At 38.1% G+C, this 24,085-nt stretch overlaps 1 protein-coding gene across 1 annotated transcript; it reads left to right on the forward strand.

Moving 5' to 3' along the window:
- Positions 1-696: 696 nt before the first annotated feature.
- LOC139738173 (protein cramped-like) lies at positions 697-21,940 on the forward strand. Its single transcript, XM_071648832.1, has 19 exons — positions 697-817; positions 1,223-1,485; positions 2,625-2,749; positions 6,680-6,772; positions 7,306-7,366; positions 8,045-8,165; positions 8,783-8,865; positions 10,142-10,253; positions 11,307-11,388; positions 12,245-13,015; positions 13,327-13,470; positions 14,111-14,458; positions 15,482-15,553; positions 16,079-16,331; positions 17,268-17,416; positions 18,154-18,649; positions 19,592-19,746; positions 20,511-20,687; positions 21,085-21,940. Exons 1-19 carry the CDS (start codon positions 756-758, stop codon positions 21,298-21,300), a joined length of 3,783 nt encoding a protein of 1,260 aa, XP_071504933.1. The 5' UTR covers positions 697-755; the 3' UTR covers positions 21,301-21,940.
- Positions 21,941-24,085: the final 2,145 nt, after the last annotated feature.

The following is a 24,085-nucleotide window of genomic DNA, read 5'->3' on the forward strand; positions in this document are numbered from 1 at the left end:
TGAGTGTGTAAATCAAACATTTTTAGACTTTCATTGCTGTTATATTTTACATGTATCTGCAAATGCTAACCTTTGAGAACTTTCAGCTTCAATTCTAGTATGTGTTCTCCATTATTCGGTTTAAAACATGTTAAATGCTTTTGTGTTAATTTAACAGTTAACCTTTTAAAATATAGGCGTAATCAAAAGCCCAAACTGGCATAGCATTTTATCATTCCTGGCACAAATGTTTTCATTGTAACCAATGAACTTTTTGTCTGCTTACTGCCAGGTTACTTACATCTGAAGGAAGTGAAATCTGCTGAAGCAACTATCATTCAATTTGGCAGATTTACATAAATGTTCTTATCTGGGAGTTCTGGTTCTTTAGAACGTTTAAATGGGTTTAGTCATGTTGGATGAAAAATGTAAGAGCTCTCTTTCAGTTGTTGGGTGTTTGTTTTTTCTAGAGCCGTCGCTTTGCAGTGGTGTATAACCCTCAACCCGAAGAGGTCTTCTAGTTGAGTTGGAAGGTTTTTTGTGCCAATCTAGGGACTCACGGCCCGCGGGTGAGAGCGAGGAGGGGTGGCGAGCCGCCTGCGCGACTCTCTGCTCTGTGAACGTACGTACACGTACGGCACATCGCGCATTGTGGATGTTTACGGTATTCCAGGGCTTGACTGTCGAAGGCGTTGTGCGCTGTGTATTATCGTCGGATATATTTTCTTAAAATGTTATGAAATTACACCTCACAGAGCCTTTAAAACCTTATTCTGATGGTTCGCAAAAAGAAAACAGCCACGGAATCAAAAACAGCAAAATGTTCTTCAAGAAGAAGGTAATTAAATTGTGGTATCTCGTCTTCAGAATAATGTTGCTTTGTTGCTGTGCCTGTGTGTTTTGTTAGTCGCTCAAATTCGGTGGAACAATTTTTCTCGTTTACGTAGCAAGAAAATGTCGTCGCTTATATGCTGTGTTTTATCAATTCTCAAGCCGATTTCTGCTTTTATGGACAGCTATGATCAATTTTACGTGGTTTTGAATTAGTTTTTTAGATTTTTCTGAAATTCGAACGAAAACATCGAGCTTGAAATTTGTAAATTTGCCCACGATTCTCGCATAGAAAATACACATCGGCAGCCATCTTGAAAAGATTCGTACGGCTAACGAGAAGTGATCAGAATCAGAAATTTGATATATCCTCCTCTTTTCTGTTTTATCGATAATTCGCATGTCATTGCAGAATGCCAGTCACGTCTGGAAGTGGAAATGGAAAAGAAACCACGAAAAGCAAGAAAAGAACGGCAAGTGGAGAGCTTAAAAAAAGCGGGGCGAGCTCGAGCACTACTGGGCGTGGAAAACAAAATGAACCTGTGCCAGCGTCTTCGATTTTGGAAACGAGCAAATCGATCATCACAACTCCATCAAGACTAAATCATCCCTTCTTGCGCTCAAGCGTCAGAAGACCAGCAAGAAATCAGAGTCCACCTCCGGGACCATCTCAAGGTATGATATCATGTGTTCAATTTCTGAATATAGATTTATAATTCATAATATAGGTATTTGAATAACCATTGTATTTGATGGCAGCTCTGTAGACTAGCTGGTGGTGGATGCTCATGCTGTTGGGATATCCATGAACCATGACATGAGTTTGAGAATTTCTTTCTGCAGTTTATATCCTCGGCAAATCTTTTTTTAGCAAATAACATGCACATATATGCCTTTTTAGATTGTCATATGTATATGAAAAATTATAATATTTTTCTGTTGTATAGTTTAATATTTAAATGTTGGCTTCTTACCAATAATACCATGTACATGTAGAGAAAATTTACTGCTGGTTCATGGACAGCCACACTTTGTTTTTCTTGAAATCAAAACTAGTGTGAGTTGCTGCTTGTGCTGCAGATCAAGGTCAGAAGTTCCAGGTGACGTGTTATTGTTAGAGATGTGTTGATGTTCTCTAATGGGTATTATGCCATTTCTATTATTTTTGTTTTGCTTTACCACTTTGTACTTATATTGGACATGATACTCTCAGCGTACTGTGTACATTGTAGCAACTGCTAAAATGCTGTTTACCATAATCTGTACATTTGCTGTCTTGCAGCATGATTCTAATTTGGATTTTTTTTATTTTTTTTATTTTTATTTTTTTAGTTGACAACTCCATTACAGAGCCTGATGCTTCAATAATTGTAGTACAATTCTGTAATTGCTGTGATTAATAGGCCTTTTTAGTTGACTGGTAAGCATCTTTGGTGAGGGGAAAAAAAGGTGAGAAATATTGTCAAATTGATATGAGTCGGCTGTTACAAATATTTTGTGATTGTGCCTAAATACTTGTATATGTTGTTACTTTTTTTTTTGAAACATACTTTATGGTTACCAGGAAAAAGTTTTTACAAATAATAGGTTCTTTTTCTTAAAAGTTTTTTTTTCCTTTTAAATTGAACAGAGACTATAAAGTACTTTGTGATTTACTTTGTTATTTGTGGATGAACTTGTTCAGCATTTGTTCATCATGCAAGGATGATTCTGACCAACCCACCCTCATTTGCAGCCAGATTTGACTGGCAACTGGCTAGTTTCATTGACATGTACTGTATGTTGATTCCAATTCTCTCTGTCTTGCCTAGTAGACAAGAGCAAGGAGAAGGAGGAAAAAGAGAAGCAAGGGAAAACAGACCCGCCCAAAACTGAGAGGAAACGCTGGGAGGCTTGGAGTAACCAAGACAAACAACTCTTCTTTGAGGCGGTATCAGAGGTACACACAATATTAATGAAATAGCTTCCCACAATATAGATTCTTTGTGTACCCATACTCATGCTATTACTGCCTAGATTTACCAAACATTACCATATACTGCATCTACATGATTTGCAGCACATTTTAGGTTGTTAACAAATTTCTTTGTTTTTGATATTTATGTGCAGTATTATAATGCTGTTGGTGGTACAGTGATGTATTATGTCATGGGTCATTTCTCCTTACCCAACTGGTGCATATAATAACTTCAGGTTGGCATAGTCTGTTCATGAACCTTTGTGAATAGTAGATTGTATGTGTATGTGTTTATGTATGTGTGTGTGTGTATACGTACAGTGTACTACCAAAGACTGAGGTCAACAGGTCAAAGGTCGCATTTTAAGGTTAATTAAAAAATATTACATTAAATCAAAATTCTTTGTAAGGAATTCCTTGTATTTTGACTGTAATGTGAAAAAAAAAGTAAGAGGAAAATAAAACTTGAACTCTTTGACCCAAATGCAATTTTCACTCATGATAATGTATATAAGCCCACAACTTTTTTGTGCCTCCGCCACCAAGTGGTGCCGGAGGCATTATGTTTTCAGGTTGTCTGTACGTCCGTCCGCATTCGTTTATGCGATAACTTGAGTAATATTGACTGGAATTTTACCAAACTTGGTCCAAGTATAAAGTATGATGGGGCAATTACTTGATTAGATTTTGGGTGAAATTGGCCAAAGGTCAAAGGTCAAGGTCAAATCATGAAATTGTATCTGTTTACGCGATTACTCAAGACTGGGTCAAGCAAATTTCACCAAACTTTGTCCAAGGATGATGTATGATGGGACAATTACTTGATTGATTTTTGAGTGAAATCGGACAGAGGTCAAAGGTCAAAGATCAAGGTCAAATCCTAAAATTCATCTGTTTACGTGATAACTCAAAACTGGATGAAGCAGCTATCACCATACTTGGTCCAAGGATGATGCATGATGGGGCAATTAGTTGAGTAGATTTTAGTGACATTGGCAAGAGGTCAAAGGTCAAAAGGTCAAGGTCAAATGCTAAAAATGTTGCTATTTCCCCCATATCCATGCAATGCCCGAAGGTATTTTCTTGAAACTTGGTGTAGACATGTACTACTGCATAAAGATTCTCCAGAGAGATTCATGTCATAAAGTCAAAGGTCAAAGATTAGGTGAAAATGTTACAATTTCACTTTTCTCACAAATGGTTCAGTGTATCTTCATGGAACTTGGTACATACGCATGTACTGACTGGCAGGGATTATCTAGGGAATTTAGTGGTTATGGGTCAATAGTCAGTGGTCAAAGGTCAAGGTCAACTTGTCAAAATTTTACTATTTCCCTCATATACTAGTGCAATGCTTGCATTATTTTTAAAACATACATGTATTACCTAATGGAGATTCTCTTGGAAATTTCTTGCCAGAAGGTCAAAGGTCAAAGGACAATGGTCAAGGCCAGGTTTAAATGCAAAAAAAAAAAAATCTATTTTATGCTGTAATTACACTCTTTTCAAGATATTCAAGATATTTCTGACAAACCTGTCATTTTGATTTGCCAGTTATGTGAAACTGTCATCACACATTGTGAAGACATTGTACTATACACCTATTGGGAGAATCATGCATTATGGCGGAGGCATCAGTCGCCATAGCGACATTTCTAGTTTTTTTCCTTCAGTTAGTTTCATTCACTTCAGACATGACATATTCAATTTATGAATATGATCAGTCTCGAAAGGCCAATGACCTACAGCTGTATTCCTTTCCCCAATATCTAAACTTTCTTGCCAATCTCTAAGCATTTTTTATGCCTCAGCCACGAAGTGTGGCTGGAGGCATTATGTTTTCAGGTTGTTTGTCCTTGAGTCTGGTGTCTGTCCTTCTGTCCATAATCAATTTTGTACACAGCATAACTAAGAAACCGTGTGAGTTATCCCAATGAAACTTGGCATGTATATGAGATGGCGAAGTTGTGCCTAGCAACTTTTAGGTGCACATTATCAAGGTCAAAAGTCAAGGTCAAATGCTCAAAATTTCACTATTTCCCCCCCCCTGTATCTTTGCAGTGCTTAAAGGTATTTTCTTGAAACTTGTGTGTAGATGTACTACCAAATAAAGATTCTTTAGAGAGAGTTTTGGGTCATAAAGTCAAAGGTCAAGTGAAAATTTAAAATTTCACTTTTTTCTCCGTATCTCGGAAATGGTTTAAGGTATCTTCATGGAAATTAGTACGTATAGGATGCATGTACTGACTGGCAATCATCTAGGAAATTTGGGGGTCAAAGGTCATGGGTCAAATGTCAAGGTCAACTCAAAAGTTCACCATTTCCCTCGTATTTATGCAATGCCTCCATGATTTTTCTTGAAGCTTAATATATACACACATTACCCAATAGAGATTCTCTGGGAAGTTTCTTGCCAAAGGTCAAGGGTCAAAAGGTCAAAGGCCAAGTGAAAGTGCTATATAAATTTCACTTCCTCCATATCTCGAAAGTGGCTCAAGGTATCATCATGAAATTTGGTACATATTTATGCATGTTCTGCCTGACACTGATTCTCTTGGGAATTTTAGGGTCATAGGGTCAAAGGCCAGGTTAAAATGCTAAAATCTTGCTATATTTAACACAGAAATTACACTTTTTCTCCGTACCTTGAAAATTACTCGATGCATTGTAAAATCAAACTTAAAAAAGGGTCAAAAGTCAAGTACAAATTCCCAAATCTCTAAATACCTGCTCTCTCAGACAATATAGACATTCACCCAATAAAACATAGTTTAAGGAAAGTGAATATTCAACACATTTGAGACAAACATGTCATTTTGATATTTTGCCAATTATGTGAAACTGTCATCACATATTGTCAAGACATACTATAGACCTAATAGGAAAACCATGCATTACATGGAGGCATATACAGTGGTTTACCCATGAAATACTAGTCGTAAAGAATTTTTGGTATTGTCTCTTAATTGATCACTTTTTTATATATTTTTATCAAATTTGAGGGAGTAATCTTGACCTTGAATTATGAAATATGACAACATTTATGGACACAATCATGGGCTCGATGTACACATTAAATTCAGGTGGGTCAAAGTTACAGATAGAAACGACCAATGTAAAAAAGTTAGTATTTGCAATCAATATTAAGTATTGTTAAATATAAAAAATTGTGAACAATAGTTATAATAAAATTGTTTCTAGAATAAACCATCTGCAGTTATGGTTTATTTTGAAAAAGTGATCTGCTTATATGTTAGGCTTTATTGCAAAATTTTTATATGGTAGGATGTTTTGTGATACAACTGACCTAGATGTATCCATCAAATATAACTTGAACATTTTTTAAATCACTGCTCCCAATAGTAAACAATGCCTTTAAAGTTCAGTTGCTAAGATATGGACTTTCACATGACAGTGCCTGGAAAGTTTTTTTCACAAAATTGACGACGGCCTGGTTGTGAATTGCCTTACCTACTTCCTTGTCTTATACTTATAGTGTACTTTTAATTTGACTTCATTTCTTTGCTATTAGTAAAGAACGGTGACACACATTGAGCTTGTGATACTTCTCTGTTTGCTTGTATTGTTTTTAAGATGCAGTTACAAATTTAGACATATTTATAGGGAAACAATTGTATATGTGTAGGTGTGAGTGCAACTCAAGCTCTTTAGTTAAAGTTTTTAATGTGCGGACATAGCTTTTTACTTTACTTTAGTCAGACATTTGTTAACAGTTGTGTTTGTAGTTACAATATCAATTCACTGCTATGATATAAAAACACATGCTTTCTTCATAATGAAATATGCTTTTTGAAGTATTGAAATGTTTGGTAAATCAGTGGTGTAGTTGCACATTATTTATATGTTTGTTTTGGGTGTTTGTTTTTTTTTTTCATTATCTCTATCACATAGCATGGGAAGGATTTTGAGATGGTGCAGAAGTATATCGAGCATCGACACAAGAAGCTTGGGTATCCTCCTCACCAGATCAAGAACAAGGACCAGGTGATTTTGTGTGTAGTTTCAAGTGAAATGTTATGTTTGTTTTATTGTACCCATGTGCCTTGTTACATTTCTATTTCATGGATTCACAAAGGGGGAAAAATTCATCCCTCAGTTCTCTGTGTACAATTTTAATCGGTGGCAAAATAACTAGGATTCATTCCAAACTTCTCTTAACTGCATGTGTCCAGATTTTTTAGTGGAATATTGTAACCTGAAGGGAACAGAAGTGTGTAATAGCCTAAGTAAGGTACTGTATGCATCATTTTGGTTTGTTGTGATAAATCAATAAGCGTTTGACCTGCCAAATATAAGTTTTGTTTTTGATTTTCATTTTTTTTTTTTAAATGAGGAGAATAACATTGCCATAGTTCAGGGAGTTCTAGGCCAAAGTCAAATTTTATTTCATATTGCAAATTCTGTGTAATGTATTTTGAACATGTGATATGTCTCTACTTAGTTGAATTGCAAATGTTAATAAAGAAATGTTCAACCTGTGAATATACATACATTTTGTGTTTCCTTCCTGTCATCAGGTCCGTCATTTCTATTATCGTACCTGCCACAAGCTCCTGAGCTGTGTCACACCAATCCCAGGTATGGTACTGTATTCGCCGAATATTTCGCGAGGTTTTTATTTTCGCGAAAGAAAGAATAAAGAAAATTCGACATAATTTCACTTTTCTCGCATAACAAAAGAACACTTGACTTCTCTCTTTCAGAAGGCAGGGGGAATAATATTACCCTTAACATATGTCAGTAACAAGTCAAAGAAATGTGCACTTTATTCAAAAAGTAAAGTTTTGTGAAATTCTCTTTTTATTTTCTTCATATGGTTGTACGCATATGACATCATACACTGTAGTTGTCTTCTCATCCAGCAGTGACTACGCAGATACTTTAAAAATTCATAACTTTTGAACGGATTGTCCGATTTTCCCCAAACTTTCACTGATGTGTTCTACTAATATTGCTGCATTCACGTAATCCACATGTATATGAAGGTGGACTTGTCCTTTAAGAATGCAGTTTCTAACTTCCATTTTCTGCACTTGCTGGTAGTACATCTTCAAAATATAAAAGGTGTTTTTATTATGTTACAAGTAAGATAAATCATTATTCTAACAATATAACCATCACTCAAAGAATCAATTCAATCCAAATCTTTTATTTCAACTGTAAGAAGCTTGACACTTATTCTAGTAAGTAGAATATACTTCTGATAAGCAATGAGATTAGATTTAAGTTTAGATTCTGTGTCATGATCATCTGCAGATCAACCCAGGGTGAATACTGAAATGCTGGCACTCATCAACTATGGAGAGCTGCGCAAGAAACTCAAGGGAGGGTTTAACGTCAAGGTTAAACGGAAACTGGACCAGTTGGTCACACAGGGGTAAGATATCCTGGTTTCATTGCCTTGGAGTCTCCTATCGAGTTGTACTAAGTTACTTTACAGCCCTGATACAAAATTGATTGATCATCTATGAAAGAACTTTACACTGTCATTAGAAGCAAGTTTTAACAGTACAAGCTACACAGAACATTAAACAGAAATACTGATGGCATCTGTCTACCTATGTGACTAATGATGTTTCCATGTAGTACTTTAGCATAGAATACTATTACTTATTACATTTCATACTTCTGCATAAGTAGTGAAGTGGCTAGCAGGACACACATACACAGGAAGTGAATGAGAGGTGATGACTCCATTTAGTTTTCCAAAGGCGATGCCTAATACTCTGTCTACTAGTGACATCATACCAAGTAAGAGATAGAGAAAATTTCAAATTCCAGGGCAATTGTCAGTTGTCATAGCATGATTGTTACTTTTCCCTCTTATATGAGATACTATTGGATGTTTTGTTTGAAGGAGTATATTTCATGAATAATACATTGAGAGGAGAGAGAGATCATAGAATGTTGAAATAATGTGCATTAAGGACGTCTACATTTTGGTAGAGTCTGTGATGTCTTCCTGAATAATGCATTTATCCTTTTCTCTGCCAGCGTCACGTATGTGCGTTTTAATGGGAGGAATGTCAAGCTCAAAACTCCTGTCTGCAAGGCTCTGAAGAAGCTGAAGAACTTGAGTGAGTAATTTCCATCCAAAAAGGAAACATATGCTGCAGATATTGATGTAAATAGCCTTTCACCTGTTGAACATCTATCCTGTGTAGTTAAACCTGTGAACAGTTGAAGGAGTAGTTGTAAATTCTCATCGTTTTTAGTAAAACTGTTCAAACTACGTTTTATTATTTAGTAAGTAAACATCTGTATATTATATTGGGAGTGACGAATTTGGAATTCATTCCTAAAGTAAAGAAAGCAGCATATATCTATGTACTTGCTCATAGTCCATGCTGCTGCTTAAAGAAACAAAAACAGAAAACAACATGGTACATTACCTTTGATGAATTACTGGGAGACTTTTCATTTAAATTGACCCTCAGTTCCGTGGTTACTTAGCATTTTCTGTGTTAGAGTATTGAAAATTGATGAGAATGTAATTCTCTATAAGTACTAAATTATGAATTTGAGCATTCAAATTTTATTAGCTTTCCTCTACTTTCAATATTCGTTTAATACTATCAGTAGAAGATCAGAATATGGCCATGTAACAATACTATTTAGAAGCAATCCCAAGGATTTGGCAATTTAGGCAGACAGCACTTGATAATCAGGAAGTTCTTCAGTTGGACACCTCTTAATAGTGCATTGACATCCAATGTATCACATTTTTTGTATGTCATTTTCACTGCTGAATTGGGCAGTCAGGGCATATTTTGGCAGAACACTTCCAACGTCCCTCATTAATATTTAAATGTGTTTACTATATGAAGGGAAATTCTCACAAGGATTTAATTTCTTAACTGGATCGATAATTTTTCTACTCAATCCTGGATAGATTCTACCCATTGAGCATTAGGTTGTTTGTGGGATTATGCAATAGGGTAGCATTGTGCTGTGGTCATATCAAGTGTCATTGCCTCTTGCTTACACTGGAGTTGTGAAAGAAAAATATATTCAAAAGCACATTTAAAGTTCACAACACTGCCTATTTCTGGGCTTTGGCAGGTTTGTAGGCATATTGACTTGATGTGTACATTTTACTGGGTTTTGTGAGGGTGATTTGCATGGGTCAGTGCATGCTGCCGTTCAAGCATGAGAAACCTTTGTTCCAGACACTTCATGATTACTGGTAAGCAGTGGCCACCTTACTGTGTTTAACTTCCTCAGGTTATCTCTAGAGTGTGTGATGGAGTTGAATAGAGAGAGAAGCACTAGCTTCAGAACCTTTGCTAGGTGGCTGTATTGTTGATGGATGGCAGTTTGATGACTTCCATTCTTGCTCTCTTCTCTCCCCAGAAGAAGAGGAGAAACCTGTCAAACTGCCGGCAAGAGTCTTGCTGGAGTTGCAGCCACGTAGCAATGCTGCATGGGCAGAAGTCCAGGGAGTGGCACACAATCCACGCCTAAGGTCAGCAGACACCAAAGTTTCCCCACCTGCTCAACAGTAGTTGCATTCAATTTCAAAGGCGCCAAGTAATGATACTGAACATAACCATATTGATGATGGTAAAGATAGTGAGGATTATGCTGCTGCTGCTGCTGCTGCAGATGATGATAGTGGTAATGATGGAGGTACAGTGCACTCCCGTTGTAACGAACACGGTTATAATGAAATTCCATTTACAACAAAGTAAAAATTCAGGCTGCAAAATGTTCAGCTCTTTGTTCTCTATTGTTTTTGTTTTTTGTTTTTTCAAACGAAATTTCAATAAAACGAAAGAAAATTGCCTGTCCCGAGGACTTCATTTTAACGGGAGTCCACTGTACTGGTAATGATAATGGTTTTGTCTTATGTACCCAGGGTAGCCTCTTCAGTTTTAGCAGCACTGCTTTTCAGTAGGGTCCTGTCATTACTATGATTAGCTAGCATAGCTAGGTACCCATCTCTCCACTCAGGCTGGAGGGACATTGTGGATAAGACATCTTGTCCCAGGGTGTGTGCTGAATACAAACTCATTACCTTACCTCCTGTTTGTGTATAGTCCAAAGCCCTACCTGTTATACCTCTGAACTCTCAAATATGGAGAGAAAGATTACACTGCAGACATAAGATATGTTAAAATTTCCAGCTTATGTAGTAGACTATATTATCTGTTTGAGTTGTGATGAAAGAAAATCATAACATCATCTGTTGTGTCTTTGCATTTCAACAGAATCTTGGTAAAGTTTTACCGATATGTCCTTTGCAAAATTTGTATGCAGATAGGACAGAAGTAAGCCAGTTGATAGTTTGTCAGTGATTGGAATAAGTATTGATCAAATAAATGGATTTGGCGATGTATTAAAGATATGAAATATTAGCAACAACTTTCAAACTCCCAAGAGTTCAACTAGGCAGCTAAAAAGCTGACAGATTTCTTGATATTTAGGATTCTTTGTGGTAAGATGGTAGGATTTGTGTGATATTGACATGTTATACATTGGGTAATGCTATTTATTTATCCCCCCCCCCCCCATGCAGACTTGTAGTGCCACTCCAGAAGGACATTGGTAACTTGCTGAATTACCTGTCAGAGAAATGGACACCTCACCGCATTCGATTGGTATCCTCTTCTAACAGATGTATATACATGTACATGATGTACCTGCTATTGTAATCACCATCATTAAAATGGTGTTGTATCATATAGACATATTATGATCCATTTCAAGTCTTGTCTTTAGGGTTTTCAGTATATAAAGATGTTACCACATGTGATTAAACATCAATAATTATTTCAGTGCTGTGCCTGATGTTTGATTTGCAATGTATCTTTAAATTTTGGAATTTGGATAAATTATATCAGCAGGGATGTGAGAATTTGTGGTTTAATCTGATTTCAGACTTTTTCACTCTGCCAAAAACCCACTTTTCAGACTTTTTGGCAATAGAAATGCATTTAATGTTCACAGTCTAATAGATAAGGTGATGGGAAATAGAATTGAAGTTTGTTTGTTTTTAAGCCATTTATAGACACTGATTTTTCTTTATGGTGCCATCACATGTGTAGCATTCCCTAACAAAGAGTTTGGTTGACAGTATATATTCAATCAGAATGATACAAGAACAAGCATAAAAATATGCAAATAATGTGCTCACTATTCTCAGTTCACATAAATTTGTGTGTCTGGTATTGTGTCTGTTAGTCATTGAAATTAAGAATGTGAGATTTATCGCACTGGACTGAGTGCATAGCTTTATCGTGCAAACTTGAGACTTTTCTAGTAGCTTGAACACTGTAAGGTATGTTATAGCTGTTACCCTTGCACAGCTCTGGTGGGTAAGGATAATGTAGGCTTATATTCAACAAAAGTGATTTCATAATATACATAGCTGGCACTAATGTACATACACAGCTAGCCACGCTCTTTGAATGTGTGTGTATCTTTAAACAGATTTTTTTCTTAACCTGTATAAAGTTACATTCACTCAAGCCTACGGACAAGAGCAACTTCAGTCAAGTGCAGCTGCATGTGCCAAAAGGAACAACAATCACGCCCTACCACAAGCTGCAGGGATGTTTCATTCATGCTAACAGTAAGACGCCCTTCACAATGGTTGCCAAGGAAGAGCCAAGTGATGAAGGCACAGTAGCCAGTGGCTCCCCACCAAAGAGTGCCAAGGTGGATGGAGATGCCAAGACCGGCAATCAAAATGAGAACAGTGATGATGAGGGTATGCTGCATCCAGATCTCGATGGTAACATCCAAGATGTGAAGGTTGACTTGCTATCACATCATCCATCAGATCCCATCATCACAGATGGAGATGGAGGGAACCTGTCCTCTGTGTTTGGAGACAACCATTCACTTGGGGACCTGCTCTCCACAATAACCAATGGGACTGACACACACTGTGGAGACACCCTTACCTTCAGTAACCTCTCTCTCACACTCCCTGGCAACCACATACCAGCCCTGTCTCTTGCCAAGCCCACTGGCACCATCCTGTCGCATCCCGTTTCCAAGGCAACAGACTCTGCTACCACCAGTGTACCAGTGGCCAGCAGTAAAGATACCCAGACTTCAGCTCAAGTCGATGGCAAGACGGACAGTTTGTCACAGGATGGCAATGTAAAAGCTGATGAGACTGTAGAGGAAGAGAAAGTGTTATCCAAGGATGAACTTTTAAGAAATGGTTTGACAGCAAAAACTGGAACGGGCATGAACATCACTGACGTTTACCTCATGGTAATCTTACAATCAATTTCATGGTTTCTGAATGTGGGGTTCCTGAAAATCAGTAAAAATTGGAATGTGGGAATTGTCAGTACCTAAGAAATCAAGGAAAGATTGATGTGATTGCACCACATAATCTTTGCTTTGCAAGATGAATATAAAGCATCATTCATGGAAAATATTTTGAATGTCCTGGCCATTCCATAATTCTCATTTTATCATAATAGATCAATATTAGCGTGAAGTGAAAAGTTGTTCTGTTTCCATGTGGTATCGATTTGTGACTTTAGGCACTTCTAACAACAGACCTCTCTATTTTGCAGATGGGTCAGCCAAGCACGCTCAAATTTGAGTACGAATTCATCAAGAAGACAAATGCAGCCAAAGAGGAGGCCGGGAATCAGATGATGAATAAACTTGTCAATCTTGCCAAGAGCTCATTTACTGAAGTGGTCAAGCCCAAACAGGTAGACACACTTTCAATCTTTGCCTTTATAGTGCATATATGCAAAATGGCAAATGCAGGCAACTCCCGTTATAGCAAAGTCCTTGCGACTGGAAGTTTTCTTCTGTTTTATCGAAATTTCATCAAAAGCGAACAGTGAAGTGCATGAACTTGTGTAGATGATAATTGGGGACCTGGAATTTTATTTTGTTGAGATGAGAATTTCATTATAACTGCGTTCGTTATAATGGGAGTGCACTGTATGAGGTGAATTGGCTCCAGCTTATAACAAGTTTGAAAACAAGCTTTTCCTCTTCCAAAATTAAATCCCTGTTATTCTTTGAAAAAAGAAAAATCAAATTTGTCAGGTAACTAAGACAAAAGCTGTGTATTTTGTAGAGACTGTTTACTTGTGATTGTTGTCATGTTCTTTGCTGCTAGATTTTCTTTTTCTTTTCCATCTCATCTGAGATTGTTTTGTTTTTTTGGTTGTTGTTGTTTTTTCAAAATAAGTTGTTGAGGTATGGAATTTGGTCTCTCAAAGGATTTGTTAGTTTTGCCTAGGAGGATATAGGAGAAGAGGTGTGTGTGATTTTCTTATGTTTCATTACTGATGTAGCCCAAAGGCAAACTGTAGCATTATTCTTTCTGTCTCATTTCAGTATGTCTCTGTAGGAGTCGTGACCTCACCAATCTCCAACAAGACCCCTCCATCAAAGTCACAGGCTGGTAGTCACAACAGCCCTGCCAACAGCCGCAGTCCTCGCGGTGGGGGTTCCAGGAACTCTTCAAAGGGTGCTGCCGGCAACAAGGCACCAGGGAAGGCGTCGGCAGCATTGACAGCGGGTGGTCAACCTGATCGTGGAGAAAAGAACCAAGCAGACCCACCCCAGGAGGAGGTTCACTTTGCTGTGCCTAAGTCCGCAGCACCGATCGCTCTACGGAGGTCCCAGGAACCAAGCCATGCTCAAGAGGGGCAGCAGATGCTGAACCAGTTTGAGCAGATGAAGGTCTGTGGAAACCATTTTTGCATTTATATACTGTATAGGCCGTATATTTAGCGAGTCTAATTTTTTGCGTATTTGGACTTTCCGACAGTTTTGCAAATGGTTACATTTTCAATTGTGGAGTACAGTAATCATTAGAGAAATGTATGCTTGCATATATACATTTGTGTTGGGATAGAAGTCAATATTTTTGCATGTTTTTAAATTCATGAATAGCACCTGACTCGAAATTCGCAAAAATAAGACCTCACAAACTATTTGGTGTATACAGTATTTACATCACTTTACCTCTGATATTCTTTGTAGTGATCACAGGGACTATGTGACTGTTTGATCAGTAACACTTTCATTTCATATCATATGACTTTTCAACAACATAGCCATCATGTTGATGTTCATAGTCTGTTGTCGAGGAGATTTTTTTGTGGTTTTATCTGGATTTCTTTGGAAAAGCACAAAGATTATGTAGGTACTTTCAAATTTAGCATGTTACGATGAATAAAAGTACTTACTCCATCTTGGCTACTGTAGAGCAAGAAATATTCGCGTCATGAAATTTTTGTGAAATGGAGCTGAGGCCTTTTTCATGGCGTGAAAATTTCCCTAATTACCACCGGCATTCAATGCATATAACGTTTGCAAGCATTTCAAATTTGCGATAACTTGGCTGTCACAAAATTTGCACAAAAACATTTCTAGTTTTAGAGTACATTGGCCTGATGGAGTCGATTACATTTTATTTCTAATCAATTTTCAGTCAGGAGAAATGAAAGTTTGGTGATTTATGTGCTCTTCTTGTTCAGTACATAGGTCAAGTAGGTTGTTACTTTATGTCTATTGTTAAATCTATTGCAATGCTGATGTATTTCAGACTGGGTTATGTGATCTGACTAGACAATGTCCACATTTGTTTGTAGGAACCAGACTTTTTGTGCCGTTGTATATTGAACTGATTACTAGTTTCTGGCATGATCAGTGAATAGTACACATATTAGATATTTGTTGTTATTTCATTCTCTTGAACAGAGGCCTCAGGCAAACTTCCTCTTGCCCAGGATGAAGAAGAGACAGAGAGGTGTAAAGCCACTGGTTGTACAGGTAATCAACTTTTCCTTTAACTCCAACTCACCTTTTACAAGGTATTGGGATGTCATTCAAGACAGTTTTTGGTCTTGAGTAATATCATAGTGTAAAATTTATGCATGCAACTCACTGACATTGCTGTATTTTTGTCTGTAATCATAAAAGCAATGTAATTTTTTTTACCCCATAGCACTTAAACCACTCACAGCCATCTCTCAGTCTTTAAAGTTGCTGAGCCACCTGTAGCCACCTGTATATCTGTGTATGTGTGTGTGTCTGTGTGGTGTGGGTATGGATATGGTATGTGTGGTGTATGTGTGTAAATGTGTATCTTTCTTTAGTTCACATCATCCCTGTTAAATGTACTCTGAAATTTAATGTCCAATGATAGTTTACAAAGTTTGTTTTGTGTTGCATTTTCTTAGTGATCCCCTTTAAATGATGGAATATTTTATGATGAAATGAGTCAATGGCATACTGTTTTCTCTTCTCTTCGAAAGTCCTACATCACCTCCGTGCCCTTCATGTTTTTCTCTCCAGCGGACAATTTTGCCACGGCCACTGCCTAACGACAAACAGGCAGATCACATGGTCTCCATGGCCATCCTGGACTCTTCCCAGGCCAACATGGGTCAATTCATGCCGATAAAGGTGAACATGTCATCCCTGGGCAATGTGGTGCCATCTAGGACGCAGCCAAGGCCCATCAAGCCTAACATCACAGGAGTGTCTACTACCACCATTGCAGGGGTGGGCAAGACAGTGACCAAGACGGTCATAGCTCCAAACTCAGGTAAAGGACACTGAAGTATATTCATTAATATGTAGATCGTAGTAGCTCTCACATTTTCTTCGTTCGAGGCATTATTACCAAGTGGCATGTCTTTCTCCGGAATATTTAGGTCATTGCTTTTCATTCAAAACCAATGACCCTAGATAATGGAGGGTTGATTGATCTTGAGTGTCCTGTTTTTTTTAGCCATTTGCTCTCTGTGTTCAGCAACTTGATTTTCTTTCAATGTCATGTGTGCAATGAATACTCTATTTCTGTACATAAGATATTATATCGGAGAGCTGTTTTAGAAATTAACACAGTTGATGGTTTTCAGTTTGGCTCTAGCACAAAGTTATTTTTTGCTAAGCTCACCATCATTCTTTGCCCTACTACTTGTAGCAAAAGCTCCACAACCAGAAAAGTTGTGACCTAAATGTAATTTTCATATATTTCTTGAGCCATCCCCAAGTCATAGTAATATAAAATTGATTCCTAGGTAAATATCACATGAGTATGGTTTTATGAGATGATAGGACCGCATGTCATGCATCACTTGACGTTGTGTCTGAATCATTATTTTAAAAATTTTCCTGTATGCAAAGGTTTTGATTATGGATGAAGATAACTTGTCTTCATCCCCTCCGCCACCTCACCCAATAACATAAATTTAGATGTTCATGGGTATTTCAGATGAAGCACAAGACTTATGCATAGTGCATCCATAGGAACATGGCTGCTATTTTATACAGGTCAACAATTGAGAATAGATCTAATGTCACATACTTCCCACATTTTTAGATGAAATAATTGTTTTCTATAGATAAATACATTAGTGCCTGTCTTTCTGTTGTTGAATGTGCCAGATATGAGCAACTTAGGTGAACTCCAGAGCAGTAGATGTTGTGCTAGTTGATGAAATTTGTGATAGGGTGTGATATTTTGTGTGCTGCCTAGGTGGAACCAAGACAGTGGTGAGGAGGATTGTTCCTGTGAATGTCACCAACTCACCCTTGAGTGGAGGAAATATTCTCGAGCCATCATCACAGACAAGCCTCTCACCTGACTCGCCTCTCATGCCCAGCAGCCCAGCTCCGGAGTCTCAAGTAATAGTCAAATTCATCTTCATTGCTTTCTCAACAACTTGTAGAAAAATAGACAGTTCACATACTGCATAGAAGAGTGTAGAAAAATGATTTTTAAATGTAGTATAGAACATGTATATTTGATTGTACTATGCATAATAAAATGAGTAATGCATGTAATAGGTGGTTCAGTTCACATACCATTGTGAGTGGAAAGACTCACATGTGCTTCTGATGTATGGATCCTCCTAAAAAGGTGAACAACACATTCAATTTATTATACTTCTCAATCAACAAATAACCCAATAAAGGAACAAGTTATTCCTCTCTCCTAAGTGATGATACAATAACCCACTATTATGCACTTTTGTGTAATGATTTCATTCAAAACTTATTAAATCCAGTTACATCATAGAAACCAAGCAACACATGAAATGAAGTTATCAGCAATTTATAGATATATACATTAAGGTTTTGGTATTAACATTGATATTTTTGTTTCTATATGATTGATATCCTGTCAAATTATATGTGCAGAGCTGAAGAAGAGAAATAATATACGTTCATGGTTTCACAATCAAGGATTCATTTCATCCAATATTTTACAAGAAAGAAACTGATGCAATAGTGAGGCATGATGTCCTTCATATTTGGCCTTTTGTGTCAACTTTATTTCCCATTCAGGCTTTATGTTGAGGAAATGAATATAGAGGTTCATGTGACATTTCTCTTATGTTGTATGAATGATATGTTCTCAGCAGGTTAATCAAGTTAGTACATCTCAACTGTGCAACTCACCGCTACCGTCGTCATCCCCATCACAGCCTTTGGGCTGCTCAACCCCAGCACGCACATCCCCGCACACAATCTCAGCCGATTCATCGATCCTCAGTACCACAGTGATCCTGGAACAAGGTACTGTACCGCCCTCACCCATGGATTCTTCCGTGCTGAACACCCCTGTCGTTGTCCACAAGGATGGGCCAAGAACGACATTAGGCACGTCACTGCTCAACTCTTCCCTAGTGGACCAGCCCATGACCCCCATGCAGCCCATCTCAGTGGCCGACTCGTCCCTCTTAAACACACCTGTCGTCTCGGAGCAGGACACGCCGTCGTCGACAAACATGCAGCCAACCACCACTCTGCACATCTCGCCTCCTGAGATTTCAGCCTTGCTTGATATCTCGCTCTCAGCGTCGGAGAATGGAGATGGGTTGTCATCAATTTCCCTTGACTCTACAACATTCAGAAGTACGTAGTGGAACTACTACTGTGTTCTCAGATTGAAGTTATTCTACTGTATCCCATCAGCAAAACAAAAATACGTAAAACAGAACCAAACTGAGTTGCATAGTCAATGCTGGTCTCATTAGGGGCTACTTGCAAGGTCAAGTTATTCTGTAGAGAAAGAAAAACAAAATATGAATGCATTTCAGCTTTCTTATTGCTTGCAAAGAAACAGTGTGATCTAAGGGGGGGGGGTGGAATGGTAAAAATTATATTCAAGAGAATAGTGACATTTATTTCTCTTCTTGATATATTGACTGTACAACAGACAGTGCCAGAAAGAATTATTTCCTGTGGCACTTTTGGTGCTGAACAGTTCCAATGATAACCTTTCCTTTGCAGGATATTCTCCTTGAAGTCAGAGAATTTCTTAAAGGGACTGTACAGTACTGGTTGATGTAGGGATTCGTGTTTTGAACATTCCTAAGTGAGATAATGAAAAGTCTCTTATGAAATATGAAAGAGCATGTAATTTCAAGAAGGATTCAATGTTTATTTGATGAAAATTGGTTTTCAAATGGCTGAGATATCCAAAAAGTGCTAGTAATAAAAGGCGACATGCCCCAACTTTATTAGTATATCTTTGTTTCACCTTGTTTTTGGATATCTCAGCCATTTCAAAACAGATTTTCATCGAATAAACTTTTGATACCCCTTAGAACCGCATGCTCTTTGACATCTCATAGAGTGGTTTCTGAATATCTCACAAAACGTTAAAAGCTAAATCTTCACCTCGACCAGAACTGTACACACCCTTTAACATACCTGTTCTTGTCCTTCTTTTATCTTTGTATGCCTTGAACTCTTTACTGTCCAATATTAAGAAATTTTGAATAAAGGCTTCATTGCTGGTTAGTTTCAATGGTTATGCCATTAATCCTTTGGTTCTCTTCATGACGTTAACAGCTTTTGGACAGAACATATCGGCCACGAGTCCCAACTCGACTACAGCTGACTTACTGAACAGCACTCTCTCAAGAGACATTGGAAACAGCAGTCCCACTTCATCGCCCTTCAAGATTAACTCACTCGGTCCTGAAGCCCAGTGGTTCAATGGAGAGGTATGTGGGTTTTCACTGTCTGTTTCATTGCCTGTAATGTAGCAGTTGTGGTCAAGGTGTCCCAGTTTAACCCAAATTTCACTAGGTGACATGATTGATAGAAAGAGCATGTGTCAGATTGTAGCTCATGGGCTTATAAGTAAATAATGAAGAGAGAGCTGTATTGTGTCTTTCACTGTAGGAACTTTTCAAGTTGCCTCTGGTGAAAGGTTGTTTTGATATCATGATTATTAACTGGGTGCTGTACTGAAGGTATGAATTGTCATTTGATATGGCAGTGGATCTCTTTATTCTTCAACCTCTAGTGGCAATTTTCAAATTAGGTCTACTACCATTTATGGGTGCAAAAAACTGTTACAGTGTAACAAATAGGAAGTGAAAATGACAGGCTTTACTTTTGTAATTTTATAAGCTGTGAAGTTTCAAAACTCTTATGCATTCCTCTGTGGCGTGGTTCATTTTTGATCTGTTGTAGTAGTGGTGATCATAGCACTGTCAGGATAATAATTCAAAGAAACGACGTCTTTATCCTTTATCAGAGAGTCTTTGGAAGGATTTCACATGTAGGAAGTTTGAACTTAAAATCTTATTTAGAGTCAGTCGGTTTTGACACCCTTTAATCTCATCTGATTGTGTCAGTCCTGTGAGAGAAAGGGCTGTTAATCGTAGACCTTGTGGAAAAGTGAAAGGCTGGAAATTATGACACTCCCTTTGCTTGTATTGTCAAGTTTACTGTATTCACTTGTCCTTCCCCTTTCATTCAGAGTCTGGACATATCAATGTCCAGTCTGCTTGGACACTTGGAGTCTCCTGAGAAGAAGGACCGGTCCATCCCAGCCTCTTCTGGTGCTGCTACCACGACTGCATCCTCCTCCTCCTCCTTGGCCCTTCCTCCTGGCATCCTCTCTGAGTCTTCTAGAGATTCCATCATTACTAGAGATGTAAGTTTTGCAGCACATGTCTGTTCCTATGGTTACCAAGCTTCGTAGAAGCTGTCAATGAGGGGATAGATCAAGTTAGCACCCGCAAACATATCAGTACTAACAGGGTGATATGCAGTTTGCTGCAGGAAAGATATTTTTTAACTATTAATGTTAAAATGCATTAAACATTTTCTTTTTCTCACACAGTAATGTTTGGGTGTTGTTTTTTCTGATTTTGTTATTTGTCAGCACTAAGAGTACAGTGGGCAATATATTTTTCTCTCATCATGATGCAGATGTTTAGTCTCTATATTTTCAAAAATCTATTAGAACTGTTTGCTATCATTCATATGAGATGGTTCATTTGAAAGAAAGGACTGCATTGATACGCATTCCTGTTTGTCATTCTCTGTAGGTCGACTCCACCTTGCAAGTAATGCTTAATGAGAACAGCATGGACTATGTGGCCAAGTTTGCTGACCTGACAGCCCATCTTTCAGCAACGTCCGACACCCAGCACAAGAACAACATCATTGACAAGGCTCTTGCTGCAGAGGAGATGGAGAGGGCCACCCAGGACACCAAAGCTGGACACCAAGCCACAGAAGTAGCTGCACTGGTGGATGCATGAACCATCCACTGTCATCCACACCCCTTTGAGACTTCTTTCATTCAGTGCCTAACAAGTAGGTCTGAGGCCCTTCTTTGGCCAACCTCAAACTGGATTGCAACTCTTTATGAAAAGTTGAGGTCTGTCATGGCATGGCTCCACTTCTGTCAACATTCAGAAATACACCAAGGCAGGCAGGAGGCGAGGTTGAGACTGGCAGTTACTGTTTGTACTCAGAAACATGGCAGCTTTGATGACATTTTCATACTGGAAGATGGTGTAGGGTTGTATGACGGGCATACTCATCTACATGGCACTATTAGCTTTTGAAGTTGGTTTGTGGTATGTATATGCCATGCAGAGGTTTGTTTAGGAGAAGTACAGGTACAACCTTTATGTCTGCAGTACGTAATTGCAGCGTGTGAAGGCAGACAGTGTGCTGGAGCTATTCCATGTGATGGAAGTATTGGTAGGCTGGTGAATCTAAAGGCTGCCCCAAGGATGGACATACATAGGAAAGGTTCTCAACACTGCCTCGAGATAATGTCAAGCAAGCCGTCTCACTCCGGGGTTGGCTTACGAGTACAACAGCAGTCTGTCACGGAATGGCGAGTAGGAGGTCAGCCTCACCATCTTTAAGAAGCTGGAGCATTTTCTTCAACAGAGCCCTCTATTGTTTGGCTGACTTTATGCCTTACACAAGACACACTCATAAAGTGCTATGAATTTTTTTTTCCCAGCGAGTGGTTCTCAAAGGATACACAGCGATGTAATAGAGAATCTATTTTGGGATTATTTTCATATCACGGAGACACCATATTATCATATCGCGTCCAAACTTTCACTGCCGCTCAGCTCAACTAAAAGTGTGACACACATGGGTCAAGGACATGGACCCGAGTGTTGTGTGCCAAATATCATTGCTGCCACTCTGACACATACTAGTATTCTGCTGGTATGCAAAGCTAGGAGGTATATATTCTGTCTGGTATGGTTGCTGTTTTGATTTTTGCCATGCCTATTCACCTCAGAAGGTCTAGGACCAAGACTGCTTTGCAATGTTTGAGTAATTATGAATTCAAGTAGGAGTTAATTCTAGTTTGATGTAAGTTGTAGACCCGGAGCCCATTGCTGGACATGATTTCCATGTTACAAACACACAAGCTTACCATCAAACACGTAATATTTCTGTTTGAGGTTTAGGAAAATTTTGAATCCCATAATCCCTCTGCTTAGTGCAGTTATGTCCCCAGTTTTATGTTTGTGTACTTTTCTCAATGGAGAAAATGAAATATTTAATTGTTTGATGGGTTTAAAGGGTATTATTTGGAAGTCTTTCTCCTCAAACTATATGTTCAATGGGTATTGCCCATACCTAGTTTATAATAATCATTTGGTCTTTCATATTTTTTTAACCTTGCATAGTTTGTATGAGAGATTCTGTAGAGGGGTTATCTAGAAGCGACAAAACAGTGAAGTTGTAATTTTGTCAGAATGATTATGGTAGTCACAGATTTGATGTGAATAATTTAGGTCTAATATGTAGAGCCTGGTAGAGACTACATAGTTGTCATCGTATGTGGAAGGGTGCGTTCGAGCGCTCTCCTAAAGCGAACTGTGCCGTACCGTACCCGCCCCAGAGGAGCGCTCGAACGCTCCTAAAGTGTACCGTACCGTACTGTACCGAGCCAAAAGTAGACCACTTCCCGATGTGCTCCAAAAGCGTACCAAAGCGTACCAAAAGTTCGTTGTAAAGCATGCGCGTATCATGCGCATACGTCACAATGCAAAGACATCATTCTCTTTGTTCGGGACAGCTGTAAGTAGGTCAAGCGCAAGGTGAATGACATTCTTGCTGTAAACAAGCGTGACCTTTTCTAAAAACAACTCGTGAGGTACGCTTTCTCAACAGAGCGCTCGAACGCTCCAAAACTGGCACAGTTCGGTACGGTACGCTTTAGTTCAGTTCGCTTTGGTTCGCTTTAGAGCGTTCGAACGCACCCAAAGATGTGGATTTTGGCCCCCTCCTCCCAGCATACATACATGTTTGTAAACAATTTGTTTTTGAAATGTCCACGTCAGTATTATGGTAGAAATATAAGAACACATTTTTATTGATATATTTATGGAATATATTTGTTTTGTATATTCATACTGTCAGTTGGATAAATATAACTGGACTGTCCTGTTTTTTGTTTAAAATGAATTAGTTCACCATCCCAAAGTTTGACTTAACAGGTGTGCGTAAGTTGATTGATTGACACAAATCCTGAAGTTCACACAAAGTTCACACATCAGAGTCGGCAAGGTTTATTCTCTGATTCCCAACATCATACATTATGTAAGTTATATATAAAAAAGTGGCTAACATATCTACCAATTAACATATGTGCTGTTTACATGTAGGAAGTATCACAACTTGCCAAATTTGCACTGTCTTCCAAGTTTTTGTTATTTTTAACATTTTTTCTCTAAATGATTTCTATTTTTGGTACAGATTAAGGTACTTTTCACTAATAAAAAAAAAATCCCAAAGATAAGGGGAAAATCTCTTGACAGTTTACCTGAATGTAATCAAAGTAAGAAAAAGTCTGTAGACAGTTCCATGAAAGATTTGGTGTGCATGATACAATAAGCTATTCTGTCTTGCATTGTTGGGGGTTTTTTTCTGTGTTTATATGGGCTATCTAAAGTACAAATTGGATTGTAATATCGCAGCATCACAAAATGCATTTTTTTTTTCTGTCAGCTTTGTACAAAGAACACGAAGCTAATACTAATTGCATGCCATGTTAGTACGCAGATT

This window comes from Diadema antillarum, unplaced genomic scaffold (assembly GCF_040938485.1).
Source record: "Diadema antillarum isolate AM-2024a unplaced genomic scaffold, OU_Dant_1.0 seq00000727_RagTag, whole genome shotgun sequence".
NCBI lineage: Eukaryota > Metazoa > Echinodermata > Echinoidea > Diadematoida > Diadematidae > Diadema > Diadema antillarum.